Source organism: Megascapheus bottae, chromosome 15 (genome assembly GCF_031878675.1).
Source record: "Megascapheus bottae isolate mThoBot1 chromosome 15, mThoBot2.hap1, whole genome shotgun sequence".
Taxonomy (NCBI): Eukaryota; Metazoa; Chordata; class Mammalia; order Rodentia; family Geomyidae; genus Megascapheus; species Megascapheus bottae.
The window spans coordinates 57,164,568-57,188,401 of record NC_143523.1 but is presented as its reverse complement, the minus strand read 5'-3'; the positions used below and the strand labels follow the sequence as shown (position 1 = coordinate 57,188,401).

Sequence of the window (23,834 nt, the reverse complement as noted above, 5' to 3'; positions counted from 1 at the left end):
GTAGTGCTCACTTACACCAAGAGATGCTGGCATCTTGATCTACTTACAAAGTTAACAATTCAGCCAGGTGCCAGCAGCTCATGCCTATCATCCTAGATACTCATCACGTGTAGATCTGAGGATCTTGGTTCAAAACCAACCCTAGGAAAGAAAGTCCTTGAGTCTCTCATCTCTAATAAATTACTAAAAAAGCTGGAAGTTGAGTTCAAGTCACAGAGTACTAGCCTTGAGCAGAAAGAAGCTCAGGGATGGTGTCCAGGCCCTAAGTTCAAGCCACAGGACTGGCACACATGCAAAAATGACAAATTCACCTATGAATACTACATGTAAATTATGGATAGATGAATGCACAAGGACACAAGAAATAGTTAATAATTAAATGTTCAGTTGGCAGACTTGCTTACTGATTTAGCCTTGGATTTGTACAAAAATGGTATCTACACTAGCTATACAAAAAAGCTAATGCTTTTTGTTTAGAGTATAAACATCATATATTTTTAAAAGACAGTACCAGTAGCATAAGTAAAAAAAAAAAATCAATAAAACAAAAACATGAAACATCAACAAAAAAAACACAAAAACGGAGCTTTCCCTAAACATGGTTTCTTACATAAAATTAAACCTCAATGAATAAAAGGAAAATAGAAGTCTCAATTTTGAGACAAGTCTACTAGGACTAAGAAGGAAAAAGCTCAGAATAAACTTGGCTATTTACAAATAAACTTATATTTAGGGTTATTTGGACAACTATTAGGATTTAATATAGGATTAAAAAAAGGTAATTTTAAGCAGGTTGGTGTTACAGCTTTCTGGTGATTTGCTAGACATGTGTCACATTCACAGCATCTGGAGTTATGACTTACTAAATGTATACAAAACCATTAGCCATGTAGGCACTTACTTTCAAAATGATCAACAGTTCTAAGTGCTGACTGTAGCAGCACCTAGCTAGAAAAGATGCCTTATTTACCAAACTCAAGGAGCTGTGGTAGCAGTAATATAGATCTATATACAACACACATACACACATATGTATATATGTATACATATATGTTATTAAATGCAGTTTCTTCAAGTTTCATTTGATTGAAGTCATACAATGGCAATGGAGAATATCATTCTTACACAGTTAACCAATAATTTACCTTCAGTCAAATATAAACACCGGGGTGCTGGTGGTTCATATCTATAATCCTAGCTACTCAAGAGGCTGAGATCTGAGGATTAGAGTTCAAAGGCAGCGTGGGCAGGAAAGTCTGTGAGCCTCTTATCTCTAACTGACCAGACAAAATCAGGAGCCAGCCCTTCAGCAAAAAAATCAGGAGCCAATCTTGAGCATAAAAGCTGAGAGACAAAACCTAGGTACTGAGTTCAAATTATAGTACCAGCACAAAAACAAAACAAAGTCCTATAAGGATAAAAAGATTAGTGTGAAGCCCTGCAGAGATGATATCCAACAGTTTTTCTTTTTATTGAGACATCAGAAGCCTGACCTGGAATTTAGATGTATCTTGATATTGTTTCACAGATTTATCATTACTTCTCCAAGTTCCTAATCCAATACTGCCAGTTTGAAACTCAGGTGAGGCCAAATATTCTTCTTCACCCGGTCTTGTTTCGTTTGCAGAAGTAGCTCAGTTTTTTGGTGCTGGTAACTGGGGCTTGAACTCAGACTCTGAGAACTGTCCCATTAGCTTTTTTCCTCAAGGCTGATGTTTTACCATTTGAGCCACATCTCCTGTCTTTTTGTTGATTCATTAGAGATAAGCAGGGGGAAAAAGAAGCAAGCGTAATAGCAAGTAAACTGAACCATGAATTTTTTTCTATCTAAAGCCAAGAACTCTACTTGTTACTATGAACTTGTTTCTATAGAACTTGTTACTCTGCCTTTACCTTGATGTCAATTCTTCATTTAGATATACATTTATTTGATACTCTTTGATTAAGCATTCGGTAATTATCACATAATGACATCTAGGCCAGATTGTTAAATTGTTTTTGCTTTCATTTAGTTTTAAAAAGCAGAAACAAGCCTGGAGCCAGTGGCTCATGCCTGTAATCCAAGCTACTCAGCAGGCAATGACGTGAGGATCACGGTTCAAAATTCAGCTGGGCACAAAAGTCCAAGAAATTCTTATCTTCTTATTTACAATTAACTACCAGCAAACAGGATGTGACACTTTGGCTGAAGTGGATGAATTCAGGGACAATGCCCAGGCCCAGAGTCCAAGCCCCACAACTGACAAAAATAAAGAAATAAATATAAAAAATAAAAAGCAGAGCCGGGAGTTTGGCCTAGTGGTTAAAGTGCTTGCCTAGCATGCATGAAGACCGGGTTCGATTCCTCGGTACCACATACACAGAAAAAAGCCGGAAGTGGTGCTGAGGCTCAAGTGGTAGAGCTCTAGCCTTGAGAAAGGCCAAGGACAGTGCTCAGGCCCTGAGCTCAAGCCCAGGACTGGCAAAAAAAAAAAAACAGAAATTTAAATTTTTACATACTTGTTGCAGCTGGTTATTTTCATTGTCAATAAGCCTTTCTTCCTCAGACTCTGATGTCATCATTTCTAAGTCTTGTTCTCCTGGCAAATGTATACATTTAGTTATAATAAACTACTTAGAACAAGTAATAGTAATACTTTTTTTTAAAAAAGGGGGTAGAAACTAAAAATAATATACATATATTTTCTCAAGCACAAATTTAAGTGTAGTCTATAGCTGAATATTTACTTCTTTGTGAATAACTGAAAATCTCTAAGAAATCAACAAATCACTTCGAGAGACACTTTCTTCTAAAGGCATAAAAATATCTCAGGTTCATCTACAAATTCATCCATTCAACATAAGTAGGCCCTCAGAAACAAAATTTAAAAATACTACAAATTCAAGCACCAATGGCTCACACCTGTAATCCTAGCTAGTCAAGAGGGTGAGATCTGAGGATCTCAATTCAAAGCCAGGCTGGACATGTAAGTTCATGAGACTCATCTCCAATTAACCAGTGAAAAGCCAGAAGTGACTGTGGCTCAAGGATACCAGTTGAAAACGCTAAGGAAAAGTGCCTAGTTCAAGCTCCTGTAGCAACAAGAAAAAAATGGTGGTTCTAAACTGTGATCTGGGAATCCCTTCCATTCCAAATCTGCTCAAGAGGTCAAATAATAATAAATGCTATTTATCATTTTCACTCCCCATTCTCTCATAAATGAATTTTTCAGACATGTGATATGTCATAATGTTATAGTTTTAATGATTATGAGCTATATGCATATATAATTCTAATGGCTATGAGCTATATGCTTATGTATGCTTGTAATGCAAATCTTTCAGACATAATTCCTATACAGTAACTATCAAAAGAAATAGTGAACTGAACCTGAGACATTTCAGAATCACTATACTGAAGAACTACTGTCTATCAACTAGTCATTAAGAAATACTCACTTTTGCCGGGGTGGCTCACCCCCTTAATCCTAGCTACTCAGGAGGCTAATCTGTGGATCAAAGTTCAAAGCCAGCCCAGGCACAAAAGGACCTGAGACTCTTATTTCCAATTAACCTTTAGAAAACAGGAAGTGGAACTTGGCTCAAGGGAAGGGCAGTAGCCTCAAGCAGAAGAGCTAAGGCCCAGGCCCAGGGGTAGGGTGGTAGCTTTGAGCTGAAGAGCTCAGGGACAGCAGTTGAGCTGAAGAGCTCAGGGACAGTGCCTAGACTGAGTTCAAGCCCCATGACTCCTTCCCTCCAAAAAAAGAAATATTCACTTTTTCAATTTTTAATAAAGATACTGAGAATGTTCCTGAGTCTACTAATCAGAACATTTGAATGGGCGTAAGATCACCAGTATAACATCCCTCAAGTGAGGAAGTAATTAAAGTAAAACTTGGACTAGAAATTAAGCAGGCACCTTTGTTTTCCCTTATTAAATTTTTTTTTTTGGTGCTTGAGCTCAAGGTTGGTGCTCTACCATTTGAATCCTGCCTTAACTTATGGTTTTTAGCTGTTTAATTAGAGGTCAGTCTCACAGACTTTTCCTGCCTGGGTTGGCTTCAAATTCAAGCTTTCAGGTCTCAGCCTAGTGAGGAGCTATTACAGGTGTCCAGCTATGTATCCATTTATAAGAGAAGAGATTTTGCTAAAGTTTCTCAGGACGGCCCCAAATTTTGGGGCTCAAACAAACCTCTTGCCACAGTCTCCTGAACAGATGGAAATACAAGCAGGCACAGTGTGCCTAGCCCTCCTAAAGCATTTAAACTTTGGTAAAATTATAGAATTTTGTAATTTCCATTTGTAAATTCCTAGTAAGTACCAGGATTCTAAATTAGAAACAGGCTGGTGTTAAAACATCTGAGTTAAGAGTATACATTTCAAACTCTTATGCTTTTATAATATCCCAATTTCTTCTTTCTTTCATGTATAAGAATCAACAATGATTTTTGCATCATTTACATCAAAACTTTCAATCCAATTTGGGGGAAAAAAGTATTCGGATTGAGAAGACTGTGAGCTTTGTTTTAATGTACTTCTCTCCAAAATATGGCAACATTTACCTATTTTGTATGTTTGGATAGCATTCATTCCTACTTCTTTATTTGGAACAGAGGATTTCATGTCAGTGGTAGTCTGGAAGGGGTTGGAAACAAGACAGTTAAGAAATATACATTCATATGATACGTGGTTATTAATTCAAGATGAAAATTTAGGTTATTACCTTCAAGAGAGGAGACATCTCCAGACACTCTAAGAAAGAAAACAGACACATAATCAGTAATAGAGAAATACCTCAAAGCCAACTTTATCTTCATGCAGAGATGTGTTAATATGATGCTCAATCCTCAGAGTTAGCTTTGGAAATAATTAAAAATAAGAATACTGGTTTAGCAATGCATGCAGTTAAGAATTCAAAAGTGAGATGTTTCCAATAACACATAATGAAAATAGAAAAATACACATTTACCAACATGTGCATGCTGATTGATGGAGACAACATTGATCTCTAGTGAAAGAAACAAATCATGACCTTTAAAGGATCGAGGTCAAAGCAGGTGGTAGAATGTAATAGTATTTACTTACATTTAATGTAACACATGGGAAACATTTTTACTATTATACTACAAGTATCTGTACTTTATACTTTATGTTGTAATTTAGGAAGTGAAAATTTACATAGTTCAATGGATTGTAAAATCCATTTCTAACTGAAGAAAAAATTTCTAAATTGATCAACTTGGTTATATACTTGTAGAGTAATAGTTAACATAATCAGTCATTTTATTCCATACCCACGGGGGCTACTGGTTTGTCTACATTTCTTGAATCCTCTAGTTTAGCCATCTTAAAGTTTCTTGATCCAGTCATGCAAGAAGGTATATAAACCATATCTAAGAAATAATTACCACAATAATTATCAATAATTATCACAAAGAAAAAAATAGAATTGTCAGAGTATAAGGTGTTAATAATGTATTATATTATAAAAACCAATGTAGAAGGTGGCACCGTGGCTAAAAGTGGTAGAGCACTAGTCTTGAGCTGAAGAGCTCAGGGACAGCACCTAGGCCTAGAATTCAAGCTCCACAATGGACAAAAACCAAACCAAAACAACAACAGAACAACAGTGTAATGTTTACTAAAAATAATAACATACAGATTCAGGAAATAAACTATAATGTCTCTTATTTCCAAAATTAGTTTGACTTGATATATTGCTAGGATTTTTTCTTTTTTTTTTTTTTTTTGTCAGTAGGAGGACACAAACTCAGGTGTCTGTTTTTGATTGGCTTTCTTGCCCACGGTTAACCTCTGCCATTTGAGCTATGCCTATAGGCCTAACTTCTGCTGGATGACTGGAGATAATTCAGCTTATAACCTGAATACTCCCAGGCTTACCTCCTGAGTAGCTAGGGTTACAGGCATAAGCTACTTTTGCCTGGCTATCAGCTTAAGTTTATAAAATATTTTTATGAAAGGACTATCTTACTTTAAAAAGTTATTTTTAAATCACAGCCAGAGCTTCTGCATTCAAATCAATCTCTGAAGATTATGGTTTGAAGACAGACTTTGCAGAAATACCTTTTGAGAATCCATCTCTACATAATTAGCAAAAAAGCCAGAATGGAAGTGTGGCTCAACTGGTAGAGTATCAGCCATGAGCAAGAAAGCAGGAGTTCAAGCCCTGGGAACAGGACACAAAAACAATGAATAACAATATTGTTTAGTTTGTGTGCTAGCACTGGACTTTGAACTCAAGGCCTGAGTGTTGTCCCTTAGCTTTTTCCATCCAGGCCTGGGCTTTACTGATTTCTCCAAGATGAACCCTATGCTTCCTTTATTCCATTTCTCTAGCTTAAGCTCAGGGGAAATCATCCTGTAGGTAACAGCAGTTGATAAGACATTAAGTCACATGGACAATTTTCTATATGCAAGTAAAATAAAGCAGGTTTTTCAGAGCTAGATGCTTTCTCAACAGTAAGGAAGGAGGAAGAGAGGCCAACTTTTGTTCTTCCTTGACAAGTTTTCCCCTCATTTCTAAAATCTTGTTCATCCTTTTTCTTAAGAATATTTCCCTACCTTCCACTATACGGATTTGCTTTCTTTCCCCCCTTCATGTATGCCTATACTCACTGCAATTTCTACTACGCTTTTTGAGGTGATAGTGAAGCTTGAACTCAGAGCCTAGGCATTGTTCCTTGGAATTTTTTTCATGGCTGGAGTTGGCACAGCTCTAGTTCCAAGTTTTTGCTAGTTAACTAGAGAAGAGTCTCACAAACATTCTTGTTTTGGCTGGCTTCAGATCGAGATCCTCATGTCTTAGACTCCTGAGTAGCTAGAATTACAGATGTGAGCTACTGGTGACTGTCCACTCTTAAATTTCTTTTTAGGAGTGCTGAGACCTAGATTCGAATGCTTGATCTGATGCTTATTCAATGGCTGATGCTCTACCATCTAAGCCACATCTCCAACTCTTTAATAGAATTTCATTCATTTCCTCTTCTCTTTTCCTTTGTTTCCTAATTTCTCTCAGGTTTTAGAATATATTAAAATGGAACCAACAATTTAGATCCTTTTTTGTTTTATGTTGCTGGAGCCTGATTAAAAAAAATATATATGTATATATAAATTTTTGCTATTTCACTTCTCTTTTTCCTAACTATAATAATAAGCAATTTTCTTTGGCTATTATAATAAATCAATGTTAATATTTTAAATAAGCACTCTATCAAATCACTATTCATTTATTTATTCATTTATTTTGTGGCACTACTGAGGCTTGAACTCAGAGCCTTATTCTCTTGCTTAGCTTTTCCTACTCAAGGATGATGCCCTTTCACTTGAGCCAGAGCTCCACTTACAGCTTTTGGTTGGTTGGCCACAGATAAGAGTCTCATGGACTTTCCCACCCAAGCTGGCTTCAAATGGTGATCCTCAGATTTCAGCTGCCTGAACAGTTAAGATTATAAACTGAATCACCAAGGGTCAACAACTTCTTGCTTTCCTCTCCCTCTCCCTCTCCCTCTCCCCCTCTCTCTCTCTCTTTCTCCCTCTTTCTTTCTTGCCTGACCTGGGTTTGAGTTCAGGAACTGAGCACTGTCCTTGGGATTTGGGGAGAGTAGAACTCTACCACGTGAGCTACAGCACCACTTCCAGCTTTTTTCTATGTTTGTGGTACGGAGGAATTGAACCCAGGTCTTCATGCATGCTAGGCAAGCATTGTACCACTAGGCCAAACTCCTGGTCTCCAAAGCTCAACTTCTAATGATTTTTCTTTAAATTTTTTTGCCAGTCTTGAGGCTTGAACTCAGGGCCTGCACACCTGTCCTTTGGCTTTCTCAAACTAATGCCCCATCTTGAGCCACAGCACTACTTCTGTATGTGGTACTGAATAATCGAGCCCAGGGCTTTGTACATGTTAAAAATTACTCTACCCCTAGGCCATACTCCCAGCCTTTTAAAAATGACTTTTTAAAATAAAATAGTTCTTACCTTCCACTTGTTCATTTACTGCACTTTTTCCTCTTCCATCTGTATCCCCAGATAAGTAACCAGTACATTTCAGTGGTAGACTCTCAGAGACACTCTGTTCAAATTAATATCAATACTAAGCTACATAAAGATTTCATAATTATTTTCAGAGAACATATCTGAATTTCCTTTATAAAAATAAAGGCCTAAATTGAAACCTGGAGCATTTCTGTAGAGAACCTCATATATAACTCATTAAATTTTTATTTTTATAGGCTCACCAACTTTACACAGTATGGAAATCTACAGAAAACATTCATAGACAAAATATTACCTTATGTTTATATTTCAACAGGGAACTAACTTCAGAATACCCAAATCTGTTTTACATTCCCCATGAAAATATAACAAGACATTTTAAAAGGAGACATATAGCATTAATTTTTAAAAGATGTTTATTATTATTCTAAGTAATACCATTAAACCTTTAAGGTACTCATAAGGACAGAAATTGTTTTAGTGTAAAAATAAGATCCTTGTTAATAAGAAACTTTTGAGTATGTGATGTGAATGTTCTACCAGGAAGGTAAGGCTCTCCTCAGGGCAATCTCAAGCAGCGAACTGCTGTACTACTGTAGCTCATCCCCATTAGCATTTGCAGCTTGCCCATTCTTCTCCTGATACTACCTTCAATTTATTGTCCTTGGATTTAAGGAAATGTTCTCAAAATCTCCTAAGTCAGTTTATACTAATGAGATGATTCTTTATGTACCAGGGTACTCGGGCTTGTAACCTTAGCTATGCAGGAGGTAAGACATGAGGATCACATCCTGAAGCCAGCCCAGGTCTGGGGACTCATCTCCAATTAACCAACCAAAAAAACTCTAGAAAGTAGTAGAGTGCCAGCCCTGAGTGAAAAAGCTAAAGGACAGCATCCAGGCCTTGAGTTCAAGCCCCAGTATTGGCATAATAAATTAATAAGTAAATAAATAAATAATACCTCAGAATCCCAAGGTGATTCTTCATCTTCATCTCCTAATCCCAATGCAGACATCATTTCTAAAAGGTGGTCACACAAGCACTAATGAGAACACTTATTAAAATGAATTTGAAGTACATATCCACATCCACTTCCCTACATGAAATTACAATAAAAATAAAAACAGCAGCTGGGCGAGGTGGCTCATGCCTAGAATCCTAGCTACTCAGGAGGCTGAGATCTGAGGATTCAGGTTCAAAGCCATCTCTGGCACTAAAGACCGTGAGACTCGTATCTCCAATTAATCACTAAAAACTGGGAAGTGGGGCTGTGGCTCAAGAGTTAGGGCGGTAGTCCCAGAGTTCAAGCCTCATGACCCATAAATAAATAAACAAATAAATAAACAGCAAGAATGAATCTCACTGTGTTGGAGCAGTTTTACAAGTTGGAAGACAGAAGAAGATAGTAACAATAACAACAACAAAACAGGTAGCAGTTTTGGAGGGATTTACAAACTTTAGTGTTTTAATAACAGTATTTGAAAATCTAGAATCTTTCCGAGGCAGTAACTAACTTACCAGTTTTATTATTTCTGTACCGTCCATCAACATGAGTCAAGTTGTCATGATTTACTTGCTCTTGTGAAACTCTCTCAGTAATATTAGTATCATTCGCTCCTTTTCCAATTGCTGGCTCAGTTGTTCCTTCCTATAGAAGCAACAACAATAAAATCCAAGCTCAGAAAGCATATTAATTTACTTGTTTCCCCATTCACTTATGCAACCTGTTAGTACAACATTGTTTTTGTGTGTGTATGCCAGTGCTGCGTTTGATCTAAGGGCCTGAGAGCTGTCCCTTAACTTTTTTGCTCAAGGCTGGCATGCTACCACTTGGGCCACAGCTCTACTCTCCAATTTTAATTGGCAGTAAGTCTCATGGGCTTTCCTGCCCAAACTTGCTTCAAATGAAGCTGCTTACATCTTAGCTTCTTGATTACCTAAGACTACAGGCATGAGCCAATATGCCTCATAAGCATTAAATTCATTAGTTCTACAATGAAATGCATATGTGTGTGTGTGTGTGTGTGTGTGTGTGTGTGTGTGTGTGTGTGTGTGTGTGTGTGTGTGTGTGTGTGTGTGTGTGTGAAGCCCAAAAGATAGCACAGGATGAGACAGGACAACCCACATAGGGAGAGGTAGCAAAGTAAGGGGATAAAATTGCAGTATAGTTACTGGGAATATGATAGAGAAGGGTTGGGCACACCACATAAGTTATACATGATATAAATGTGTTTCCAAGTCAGGCACAGATGGCACACGCATATAATTCTAGCTCCTCAAGAGACTAAGATCTGAGCATTGCAGGTAAAAGCCAGACCAGGCAGAAAAGGGCATGAGACTTGAAACTCCAATTAACAACCAAAAAGCAAGAAGTGGAGATATAGGTCAAGTGGTAGAGTGCCAGGCTTGAATGAAAAAAATGCAGGAACAGTGCCTAGGGCACTAAAATCAAGTCAGAGTACTGGCACAAGAAAAATAAAAAAGTCTACATGTTATAAATGTGCTTTCCACGAACCACCAGAGCCCCAAAGATAGACACAAAAATAAAGAATTGCTCAACAATGGGGCCAGGAGCATGGTAGAGTGCTTGCCTAGCATGCAAGAAGCCCTGGGTTCTATTCCTTGGTACCACATACACAGAAAAAGCCAGAAGTGGATCTAGGGCCCAAGTGGTAGAGCACTAGTCTTGAGACTAGTCAGGTTCTGAGTTCAAGACCCAGGGCTGGCAAAAAAAAAATTGTCTCAACAAGACAAAATTTACTTCTGTAGAAAGGTGTGCTATCAGCCAGAAATCTAACAAGCAAGCACACAAAGCAGGTATGCTGCTCCCCTATTTATCCCTAACTAAACAGGCCCTGTACCTCTGCTCAGACTGGCTGAACTTAAGTTCACAATCTATTAGCTAGTTTCAATAGGGTAAGATGTTTTACATATGGTAAGCATAAAGACTTGGAAATAAGATTAACAGTCCACAATCTCAAAACATACCCACACCCTCTGCTATTTCTTGAACAACCTGAGATGTGTCTTAATTCTATCTTGGAAAAAGTAGTTAAAATAGAACTTTCATTTCAAAAATCCTTCTTTATCCCAAGCAGTTCTTCCTTTTCCTTTCCTTACTTGCTGATACTATCTTAGCAGAATAATTAATGAGACCCAAGTCTTAAAGCAAAAGCAGAATTTTAAGAAACCCACTTAGAAAAAGCAGATCTTTCACACATCTTGGCAGCAATATAAAGATGAATGAACCTAATAGGGAAGGGAGGAAGCCTAGTAAAAAGTATTTCAGTGTAAAGATGTAACAGTGAATCCTGACAGAGATGAAATATGACAAGCAAGTACAAAATGAAAAACTTGAGTGACCTGAATGGTGATCTGATAAGAGTGTTTCAATCTTATTTATTACTTAGGAAAAACATAAGTTCATTTTGACAAGGCAAATGAATGGTAGGTTAACATAGAGCCAGGAAAGGGTCAAGATCAATGTCTTCTGTTGGTGACATATCAAATTTGAGGTATACAGAACAATTAGAAGACAGAATAAATGCACTGGGAGTAATAGATGATATTTACTGCGGGGAAAAAATACTGATTTAAAGGATAAAAACTTATAAACTAGCATAAGGAAATAATGGCAAACTTACAAAGGACTCTGAAAAATTTAAACTTAAAGTAATACAACTTTTCAATTATCTATGTCAGTATTTGTTTCAAGCATACTGTAACTATGCAAATGTTTAATTATGAAACTATACATTTATAAATTTTAATGAAAAGATTCTAAAATACCAGCTTAAGATGTTATCAGAAGATTCTCTCTCTCTCTCTCTCTCTCTCTCTCTCTCTCTCTCTCTCTCTCTCTCTCTCTCTCTCTCTCTCTCTCTCTCATCAGTTGCAGGGATTAAATTCAGGGTCTAGGCACTGTCCCTGAGCTTTCTCCACTCAAGACTAGCACTGTACCACTTTGAGTCACAGCCACACTTCTGGTTTTCTGGTGGCTAATTAGAAATAAAGAGTCTCACGGACTTTCCTGCCAGGGATGGCTTCAAACCGAGATCCTCAGATCACAAGCATCTGAGTGGCTAGGATTACAGGAGTCAGACACCAGTGTCCAGTAGAAGATCATTTTTTAAAAATAAAATGCTTAATTTTAAATTATAGGCCAGGCTTGGTGGCATATACTTATAATTTCAATAACTTGGAGTTCAGCTTCTTAAAAGACTGAAGCAAGGAGCTATCTTAGAGACTACGCATTTGATGCAAGCCTTGTCGACATAAGACACCCATCACAAAACAAAAAACTAAGAGAGAGAGAGAGAGAGAGAGAGAGAGAGAGAGAGAGAGAGAGAGAGAGAGAGAGAGCGCTTTAAATTATAGAGAAAAAGAATATGTAATTACACAATGAAGCATTTTAAATTACCAGTAGGATGAAAAAAGAATTGTAAAATCCAATATTAACATTTGTAGCACTTCTAATAGCCTATTTTTACCATCACTGGTTGACAGTTAAAAACTGGAAAAAGCAATAATTCCACCTACTCAGAAGAAGTGACAGAGAAGGAAAATAGATCAAGACCAGCATAGGCAAAGGGATATCCTACCTCAAAACCAGGCTGGGAATAGTGGTGCATACCTATAATTCCAGCTTTTCTGAAGAACAGAGGTAAGAAGATCGAGGTCTGAGGCTGCCCCAGACAAAAGCATGAGAATCTATCGATAGACTAGAGGAGCTAAGGTTGGTTGTGGATCAAGTGGAAGGATGTTTCTGTAGCAAACCTGAGTTCATATTTCAGTACCACCAAAAAAAAAAAAAAGAAAAAAAAAGAGAAAAGAAAAAGAATTTTAAGTGTATGTGTTTCTGCACATACTCATATACATACATAGGGACTCTTTTCCTGTCTGTAGATTTGTAGTCTTCAGGGCTAGGGATGAACCTCAGAGGCAGAGCAGATCTGTCAAACCACAGACTAATACTGCAGATGCTCTTCATGGGGTTAGTCAAGGGCCTTGAACTCAGAGCCTAGGCACTGTCCCTGAGCTCTTCAGCTTAAGGCTAGTGCTCTACCACTGTGAGCCACAGTGCCACTTCCGGTTTTCTGGTGGTTAACTGGACATGAGTCTTATGGATTGTCATGCCTCGGTTGGCTTTGAACTGCAATCCACAGATCTCAGCCAACTGAGTATGAATACAGGCATGAGCTACCAGCACCTGGCTAAGAATTTTTGAAGATGGAAGAATTTACTTGAAAAAGGTTTGACAGGAGGCTGGGAGTTTGGCCTAGTGGTAGAGTGCTTGCCTAGCATGCACAAAGACCCAGGTTCAATTCCTCAGTACCACATACATAGAAAAAAGCCAGAAGTGGTGCTGAGGCTCAAGTGGTAGAGTGTTAGCCTTGAGAAAACCCAAGGACAGTACTCAGGCCCTCAGCCCAAGCCCAGGACTGGCAAAAAAAAAAAAAAAAAAAAAAAAAAAAGGTTTGACAGTTGTGAATATTTGAGCTTAAGGTACACTAGAGCAGGAACGCCCTCACCTAGCATAGGTTAGGTCTAGCTCTTTCAGACCTAGCTCTTATCTAGCAAGCAAAGCCTTGGGTTTGATTCCAGCTAGAACTATATCTAGATAGATAGATAGATAGATCGATAGATAGATAGATAGATAGAGATAGATAGATAGATATTTTTTTTCCTGTGTATGTGGTACCGAGGGATTGAACCCAGGGCTTTGTGCAAGCTAGGAAAGCACTCCATCACTAGGATACACTTCTGACCCCCTAGAACAAAAAATAAACAAGAGGTGGGGGGGAAAAAAACCTCCTAACTGACTAGAAATTCCAATTGAACTGCTTATTTATAAAATTTTCCTTGACTAAAAAATACTAAAGTTACCAGATTATAGTCAAACAGTAAAATAAATTAAGATGTTTTATCTAAAACCAAATTAGAAACCATGAAAATAGTCAAATATTGATCAATCACAGTAGATCTGTTAGTATAACATGACTCCTCCAAAAGTCAACAATTCCCCAATAATTGCCTTCCATGACACTGAAGTAGATGAAATTTGATAATCCTACTGAATTCCTTGAATGAGTAAGAAAGACAAATCGGGATATGAAAGAGGAATTCAGTAGGATTATCAAGATCTTGAAAATATAAATTGAAATTTGTAATTGCAAACCTCCATTGAAAACTTTGCTGATTATAATGATTGGAGAGATAGGTGTGCAAAGGATCATGGGAAAACCAGTTAAGACAAAATAAAACAAAAAACACCATCTTACCGTGGGGTCATGGGATGAAGAGGAAGGAAGAGAAAAGCTCTGGACTTTGACTGAAGTTTTAGGAAGGAATTCAACTACATCTTCTTTTTCATTATCAGAATTATTGTTGTCAAACAAAGTTGTAGTTTCTACTTTCCTAAAGTCACATTTGGCTTCTATGACAATGAAGAGAAAAACTGTGAAAAATATCTGTAATTTTATAGTAAATGAGTATTACAATAGAAAGTCTTCAAATAGCTTACGATTTTTCCTGGATTGCTGGGCTGCAGTCCATAGCTCCTTTAAGTTTACTTTTGGAACATTCTAGAAAAAAAAAAAGACAATTATCAAATCTGATAAAATAATGGTAGTATTTACCACTACTACATGGCCTAGTATAAAAGGCAAAAGTTTTGCAAAACAGAGATGTTGACTGAAGAATCACGTCTGCCATTTACTAACATATATATTCTCATGTAGTGAGGATCATAGAGATGAAAGTTATCTCTTAATGTTACTCCTCTACAGCAATAGCCATTAGATTACTGTTTTAACCAAAATAACCAGAAAAATCTATCTTACTACAGCTTAGAGTATTTAAAAAATCCTAATGCTATTTTTTTTTTTTTTTTGCCAGTCCTGAGCTTGAGCTCAGGGCCTGAGCACTGTCCTTGGACTTTCTCAAGGCTAGAGCTCTACCACTTGAGCCTCAGCACCACTTCCGGCTTTTTTCTATGTATGTGGTACCGAGGAATTGAACCCCGGTCCTCATGCATGCTAGGCAAGCACTTTAACCACTAGGCCAAACTCCCAGCTCCCCTAATGCTAATTTTAAATTAAGAAATTTAATATATCATATATTCTGAATGTTGCTATGATACGCATTTGCATGAATTACTTCTAGAGGAGAAAAAAGTAAAGCCTACTTTTAAATATTATTGAGATGGGTTGGAATTGCAAGCAGTGTATGTGTTAAAAGCCAAAAGGTTATATATATATATATATATATATATATATATATATATATATATATATATCTCAAGCTCCTTCTGAAAAAGAGGAAATAGACCAAGAATCTTGTTAGGTAATGACTGATGAAAGAGAGTCACAGACAGCTACCAAATATGTCCACAGTGGAGACAGGTACAGACTGAAGGAAGAGGCAATGAAGAAATAGTCTCTGCAATGAGAAATTTAGGCTGGAGTTAATCATATGAAAAAGGGAAGACAAAAGACAGAGGGAGAAGGAAGAAATTAGAGGTTGATTACACGAGTATACAAAAGAAAAAAATATTAAGTACAAGATTTTTAAAGAAAATCAACAGGGGGTGGGAGTTTGGTCTAGTGGTAGAGTGCTTGTCTAGCATGCACAAAGACCTGGGTTTGATTCCTTGGTACCACACACATAGAAAAGGCTGGAAGTAGTGCTGTGGTTTAAGTGGTAGAGCTCTAGCCTTGAGAAAGCCCAAGGGCAGTGCTTAGGCCCTAAGTTCAGGCCCCAGGACTGGCAAAAGGAAAAGAAAAAGAAAACCTAAGATTACTTTTTCATTGTTGTTGGTCATAGGGCTTAAAATCAGGGCCTACATACTGTCCCTGAACTTCTGTGCTCAAGACTAGTGTTCTATCACATCAGCCAAAGTTCTGCTTCAGGTTTTCTGGTGGTTAATTGGAGATAAGAGTCTTTAAAAACCCAGGAGTGGGGCTGTGGCTCAAGTGGTAGAGCACTAGCTTTGAGAAAGCTCAAGGAGATTGCCTAGGATCTGAGTTCAAGCTCCAGGACTGACAAAAAAAAAAAAAAAGTATCTCATGAACCTTTCTGGCAAGGATGGATTTAAACCATAATCCTCAGATCTCAGTCTCCTGAGTAGCTAGGATTACAAATGTGAGCCATGGCATTACATTTTGTAAATACTACAGTAAGAGTTTAATTTTATACAATAAGATAAATAATGCAAATAGTTAAACATAGTTATCTGTCACTACCCTGAAAGCTGTTAAGATCACACCTATAAACTAGAGAAAGAACAATAAAAATATTGTTCAGTCCATTCCCCACTTGGACAAAAAATTGGTATATTCATTGCAACATGGGGTAGGTCTCAAAGTAAGCTTAAAAAATTATAATCTAAATAATAACCTAAATTCACAGCTGTAGTGTGAAACTAGAATGTATTAGAACTCTATTTTCTATTTTTTTTCACTTTTTTTTTTGCCAGTCCTGGGTCTTGAACTCAGAATCTGGGCACTGTCCTTGAGCTTTCTCAAGGCTAGTGAGCCACAGCACTACTTCTGGCCTTTTCTGTGTATGTGGTACTGAGGAATTAAATCGAGGGCTTTGTGCATGTTAGGCAAGCACTCTACCACTAGGCCACACTGCTGGCCCTGTATTTTCTATTTTCATGATATAACTCACCTGATTGTATACATACTGATCATTAGAAGGAAATATAATTGAAGCCATATTTTTAGAAATTCAGTGGGTTTTATTATATATGTATAATATTCATATATATTTTTAAAGTATGTGGAACTCAATTATGTAGAACTCCATTATATAGAAATCTGTAGATCTGCTAATTTATTCAAGTTCAAAAATATTAAAATGTTTCTGGTATACAAAATATTTTACATGCTTCAAATATATTGCTAAACTATATAAGCTCATGATGATATAGGAGCTTTAAAATGATTATGTAAAAAAATTGAAATTAATCTTTTACCACATAGTTAACAGAGTCTCTGGCTTAGAATTGATTTTTTTTGACCAAATTAATTTACAGCTATATGTATATGTTCAATGGATGACTCAGAAAACAGTACAATTCCACTGTAATACAAACTTTGAGATAGCTTTTTAACTTCTACTATGTTAGTCTAAACACAGAAACCAGAATAGACATAGAGAAAAATCTCTCCTATAAATTATGATACTAAAATAAAGTGCCTAAGCAAGAAAAATAAAATTCAAAACTACATTTTTGGTTGTTGTTGCAGACTTTTTGTTGTTTTTGTCAGCTGTGGGGCTTTGAACTCAGGCTCTGGCCACTGTTCCTGAACTCTTTTACTCAAGGCTAGCTCTCTACCACTGTGAGCCACAGCTCCGTTTCTGGCTTTCTGGTGGTTAACTGGACATATGAGTCTTGGGGATTATCCTGCTTGGGCTGGTTTGGAACCCTGAATTTTCACATCTCAGTTTCCTGATAGGATTACAGGCATGAGCCACCAGAACCTTGCTTGCTACTTGCTGTTTTTGCTGTCAGTACTGTGGCTTGAATTTATGGCCTGGGCACTGACCTTTAGCTTTTTTCCTTCATGCTGACACTCTACCACTTCTGTTTTTTTTGCTCATTAATTATATACAAGTATCTCCTTGACTTGTATGCCCAAGTTGGCTCTTAATTATGATCTGCAGATCTCAGCATCAATTTCAAGCATGACCCATGATTTCAGTAATAATTAACTGATAATGCTAATGGTTAATTAAGCATGAGTATTATAAATTATATTGGTAATGGTTTAAATAACAGTACCAAGACCTTACGATTGCAAAATGGCTGAGACATGCTTCCAGCCCATTTTGTTTTCACTTTTTTGAAAAGCACCTTTCATGTATATCTGCACTAGCCTGGACCATGACCCTCCTATTTATGCTTCCCAAGTACCTGTGAAGAGAGAGACACACGACATCATGCCCAGTTTATACTGGTTGAGATGGAGGTCTCAGAAATTTTTTGCCAGGGCTGGCTTAAAACCTAAATCCTCCAGTATCCACTTCCTGAGTTGCTAGACATATAGATGTAAAGGTCTTCCGCATCCACTTAGTCACAGTTGTCAGAGAATATTAAGACTTTGCCAGAAAACCAGGCAGAAATCCAGGTCTGGAGGACAAAGAAAGGTTTATTGCCAGCAAAGGGACCAGCAAGACTCCTTCTCACAAGAGAGAAGAAGTGCCAGCTATTATGTTAGGTGACCTTTTATAAACTGTGAGGATTAGATTTTGTTGCCTTCTATGGTTATAGCTGTCCAAAGGAGTGCCATCTCTGGTGAAGGGTGTAGTGGCTAATTATTTATTACCTCTACTAAATGGGCCTAGTGCTGCCTGGAGAAAGAGCATGCTAAGCTATGGAAAGAGGGGGGCCACTAGGATAACACAGTAATAATAATAATAACAATTATTACTATTATTTGCCAGTTCTGGGGTTTGAACTCAGGGCAGGGCCTGGGCACCATCCTTGGACACTTTTTGCTCAACGCTAATACTCTACCACTTTGAGCCACAGCACCACTTCTGGCTTTTTCTGTTTATGTGGTACTGAGGAATCGAACCCAGGGCTTCACGCAGTCTAGGCAAGCGCTGTTCCACTGAGCCGCATTCCCAGCCTCGTCACCATAATTATTATGGCCCAAATGATGATTTTCTTTTTCAGTCCCCATTGTCTCAACCCATTTATTTGTCTTTGGTATTTACCAAATGAAAAAGCAAAACAAAAGCTTAACTAATCATAGCTCTTCAATGAAATGGTTTCCTCTGATCAACATGCCATACAAAATAGTGATACATTTTAATAGTAAACACTACAATACTAAATTAAGAGCAAGAAAATTACTTTCACAAAAGAGTACTTTACCTTATTATCAAAATCATAGTCATCTTCATCTGATGAAGGCCATGGGTCATCAGGACCAGGTGGTGTGTTAGAAAGCCTATTTTTAGAGCAACAGTAGTTAATAAAAATGGATCCAATGAGTTCTTAAAGAAGGCTAATGAAAAGTTAGCTATCTGTATATTAAATGATGCTTCCTGACTGATATAATTCAACATTTTACTCTTCTTGCCTACATTTCTTATCTGTGAACTATTCAGTAAAGACTATTAATTTCATATTAAGGTATGCCAGTCAATACAAACAATATGGCTTCACGAATTGCCCTGAAGATTGTACAAGAAATCCAACTAATGGTTGACAAGATTTTTCTTCCCAGAATTGAGACAAAATATAACTTGCAACATGATAGAAAGATGCTCTTATCAAGTTGGTACTGCTTACTATTGTTTGAAGACTAAGCCAGGAGAGTAAGAAATTGCTGTCTCAGTTCAGGGAAATCTTCTATTAAGAAAATCTAAAGAATGGAGTTGTATCGCTTTCATGGTCATGTTCTTGAAATATCTGCAGAATCCCAAATTTCTTCCCTCACAAAAGGTTTATTCAAGAAAAGATCTGCTCTGCCAAATGCAATACAAAAAAGCTAAAAAAGAACTACAACTAAAAGAAGAAGGAAGGAGATCTCATTATTGTTTGTTGATAATACAATTTAAATATCTGAACAATTTCTTAAGCTGGGCTAATTGGCACCCTCATATAATCCCAGGTCTCAGGAAGCTGCAGTGGAAGGCTTGTAGGTTTCAGACCAGCCTGGACAACCCACCAAGATTGTAGAGAGAAAAGGGGAAGAGAGAAAAGGTGAAGGGAGGAGAAACGAAGGAAGAAGAGGAAAAAAATAAAAACCATTAGACTTAGCAAGGATTAAAAAAAATAATAAAATCTATTCCTTCCCTTTACTATTAACAAAACAATACAAGCAGAAGGGTCTTGAAACATTTAAAATGTTTGAAGGTTAAATATACAAAAGTATAGAACACAAAACATACATGCGATTATTGGCAATATTCTTTTTTTGTTTTTCCCCAGTCCCGAACTTAGGGGCCGAACACTGTCCCTGGGCTTTCTCAAGGCTAGAGCTCTATCACTTGAGACACAGTATCAGGTTTGTCTTTTTCTATGTGGTACCAAGGAATCGAACCCTGGTCTTTGTGCATATTAGGGAAACATTCTATCCATTAGGCCAAACTTCTGCCTTGGCAATATTCTTTTCAGAGAGATTAACACATCAAAAATTCCAAAAATTGTTTATATTTTTGTGTACAGGACAAGCCTTATTCCAGTCTGCAAAAAGTAGCAAGTTTCTATTTTATTAATTTATATTTTTCTTGTAGTGTTTGAACTCTGGGTCTGGGCAGTGTCTCTGAGCTCTTCAGCTCAAGGCTATAGCCCTACTCCTTGCACCACAACACCACTTCCGGTTTTCTAGTGGTTAATTCGGAGATAAGAGTCTCATGGACTTTTCTACCTAGGCTAGCTCTGAACCACAATTTCCAGATCTCAGCTCCTGAGTAGCTAGGATTATAGGTGAGAGCTACTGGGCCAAGCTTAATTCTATTTTTTGTGTGTTGGCACAGGGACTTGAACTCAATTCCTAAAAAGAAGCTGAAGAGGGCTGGGAGTTTGGCTTAGTGGTAGAGTGCTTGCCCAGCATGCACCCAGGTTTGATTCCTCAGTACCACATACATAGAAAAAAGCCAGAAGGGGTGCTGAGGCTCAAGTGGTAGAGTTTTAGCCTTGAGAAAGCCCAAAGGCAGTGCGCAGGCCCTGAGCTCAAGCCCAGGACTGGAGAAAAAAAAAAAGATAGGCTGAAACAAGCTAAATGGAAATGCTCTCCATTTTCCTGCTTCTAGGAAATTCTCCACAACCTATTCTTAAACACAGACCTGTTACCAACAATCCAACTGAAGCTCTGGGACTCATTTTCCAGCCAATCTTATCCTTTAATACACAGGAATGCCATAAATAATTAGAAAAAGCTGGGCATCAGTGGCTCACACCTACAACCCTAGCTACTCAGAGGCTGAGATGTGAGGATCATGGTTTCAAAGCCAGCCCAGACAACAAAGTCTGTGAGATATCTCCAATTAACCAGCAAAATGCTGGAAATGACAACGTGGCCCTAGAGGGAGAGTGCTACCAGTGGAAAAAACTAAAGGATAGGACCAGGTCCTGAGTTCAAATCCCAGTACTGGCACAGAAGCACGCACTCATGCATGTGAGTACACACACCCACACACACAAAAGAAAAGAAAAGAAAAAGAAAAAGATTTTGAAAAGAGATGAAGGGAACCTGCCATAGGCCACAAATCCATGTACTTCCAGTTCCCTGGTGCTTTACGGGCTCTTAGACACCTTTTATAAATGGAGGTAATCAAAAGCAATAGAAGCTCCCACATTCCTGTCTGACAAGAGATTCTTTCCAGTCGTTCAATTCTTGTCAGTTCTTGTAATTAAAGAAGCCAAAAGCAACAATTTGTAGAAAACTCCCTTGAACATGCTTTTCAAGGTAACACTCAATTTCCTGGGTCATTAATTCCAGTATTACTTTTATTGACTTCAAAAATAATAAAATATAATCTACACATACTTTCAGTAAAATCATTCTTCTCTAGTAGTTAGCTGACATTGATGATATGGTATTATGGGCATAACCAAGTGAGATCTGCCCTAAACCTTTTTTTGATTAAAACCAAGTGCAGAGGTATGGCTCAAGTGGTAAAGTAACAGCCTTGAGTGGAAAAAGATAAATGAGGGCTCAAGATCCTGAATACAAGTCCCAGCACATGCACAAACAAAAAAACAAAGTACAGTATGTCACTATACTTGTCAAAAATAATAGGACAAACTAAGAATATAACCAGGTTGATTGAGAGAATTACAAATTAGAATTAATGTATAGCTAAAGGAGACTTTCCAAACTGATCAGATAAGACCTCCATGTATGTATTATGTATGTACGCATATATGTATGTATGTGTCTGTGTGTATGTACATACATATTTTTTCACTGTGGTGTTTTCATACATGCACACAATATATTTCAATCAAACCTATCCCCTCTGTCACCTCTCACCCTCTTCTCTCTCTCTCTCTCTCTCTCTCTCTCTCTCTCTCTCTCTCTCTCTCTCTCTCTCTCTCTCTCTCTCTCTCTCTCTCTGTCTCTCTCTCTCTCTCTCTCTGCAAGTCTTAGGGTTTGAACTTAGGACCTGGGCATTGTCCATGAGTTTTTTGCTCAAGCCTAGCACTCTACCATTTGAAACATAGCTCTCCTTCTGGCTTCTTAGTAGTTAATCAGAGATAAACAGCTCATGGACTTTCCTCCTCAAGGTGGCTTTTAACTGCAACCTTCGGATCTCAGCATCCTGAGTAGCTAGACTACAGGTGTGAGCCACCAGCACCTGAACAGGACCCCTATCTTGCCACACAGGTACCAGTCAATCTATGCCAAGGGGCAGTGAGCGTAGAAAAGTAGGCTGAAAGACAACTCATGAGTCAGCTATCTGTCAACCAGGTGATCACAGGCCCAATTAATCAAACTCTCTGAATGACAGTAAGTAACCTGATTAATAAGAAAATTACACAGATAGTTTGCAAAGTTGTTGGAAGTGCACTAAAAAATAAAAATGTTGGCTGGCTGTTGATATTTTATACCTGTAATCTGAGCTATTCAAAAAGCAGAGAGATCAGGAGGACTGCAATATGAGGCCAAGCTGTGTAAGTTCCCAGGCTGTGTCCCAGTACCAAGAGAAAAAGCTAGCTACTGTGATATGTACCTGTCATCCCAGCTATAGCAAAAAAAAAAAAAAAGTGTAAATGGGAGTAGTGAGGTCCAGGCAAGCAAAAAAATCAAGGCCTTATCTCAAACACAATCAAAGCAAAAAACGTTTCATCCACAGAATATGTAAGTTCTGTCCTCTGAAATGTCCAGCATGTTACATAATATGCTATCCAACTCAGAGTAGAAAACTCAACAGATCTGTGTCTTTTAACTGTATGCACCAATTAGTTCAGCAATAAATTTATAAAAATGTATACATCCCTACCTGGTTAAAGAACCATCTTCGGAACTCTCATTATCTATTAAAGAAAAGGATGAAAATAAATTTTAAATCAACAATAGAAAAATACATAACTACAAAAGACTCAAAAGACTTCAAAGGTTGGTGGGAAAGTCCTCTGGGACCATACCCAGAGAGTACCAAGAATAATTTTTAGTTGTATTCGTGGTATGCAACTACTGCATTATGAACTCTTACTTCATCTATTTGGTAGTTATCAAATACAATAAATAATGGAGTTTATCAAATTCTGATAACTAAGAATAAACTGCTATGTATAAGACCATAATTCTAACTGAATACTATCAGGAAGACAGAAACAAATTTACAATCTCAAACATAGGTATGTTTTTTCTGGACTATTGGTACTAAAAGCCATTATAAGACATTATACTCATTTTGTTAAAACACAACATAGCTTCATCAGATTTTCAGTTTAGGGTGAAATATCCTGTCACATGGAATCTGTATCTCTAGACACTGTACTTTGTAGCCTATTAAGATAGAGATAACAGACCAGGAACACAAATGCTTGCAATGGTTTTCCAGCTGCCAGTTGAGAACAGTCCAAGAGATATCAAGTGCTGTCACTAACTCTCTTCTGGGGAACAGCCTAATATCTTTAAGTCTCCTAATCTCTCCTAGTTAGGCTCTAGTGGCTCATACCTGTAAGATTAGCTGTTCAAGTGGCTGAGATCTGAAGATCAAGGTTTGAAACCAGAAAGGACAGGATAGCCTACAAGACTCTTATTTCTAATTTACAGTGTGTGTGGGGGGGGTAAGAGACACAAAAGTAGAAGCAGATTTTCCTAAGATAAGGAAAAAGTTATCTCCTACCTATGGAATAGTTTATTCTGACA

The 23,834-nt window shown here is 37.6% G+C and overlaps 1 protein-coding gene across 1 annotated transcript in view; it reads right to left on the bottom strand.

Annotated features, from left to right (window-relative positions):
• LOC150054418 (ankyrin repeat domain-containing protein 26-like) overlaps positions 1-23,834 on the bottom strand; it is a 63,663-nt gene that overhangs the window by 30,564 nt on the left and 9,265 nt on the right. The window contains exons 7-17 of the mRNA XM_090346770.1: positions 22,960-22,993; positions 18,881-18,956; positions 14,516-14,576; positions 14,274-14,428; positions 9,511-9,640; positions 8,954-9,012; positions 7,975-8,068; positions 5,274-5,372; positions 4,703-4,731; positions 4,542-4,614; positions 2,500-2,579 (exon numbers count right to left, since the gene is read on the bottom strand). Coding sequence (XP_090202896.1) covers positions 2,500-2,579; positions 4,542-4,614; positions 4,703-4,731; positions 5,274-5,372; positions 7,975-8,068; positions 8,954-9,012; positions 9,511-9,640; positions 14,274-14,428; positions 14,516-14,576; positions 18,881-18,956; positions 22,960-22,993 — 890 coding nt within the window. The remainder of the gene's footprint in view (positions 1-2,499; positions 2,580-4,541; positions 4,615-4,702; positions 4,732-5,273; positions 5,373-7,974; positions 8,069-8,953; positions 9,013-9,510; positions 9,641-14,273; positions 14,429-14,515; positions 14,577-18,880; positions 18,957-22,959; positions 22,994-23,834) is intronic.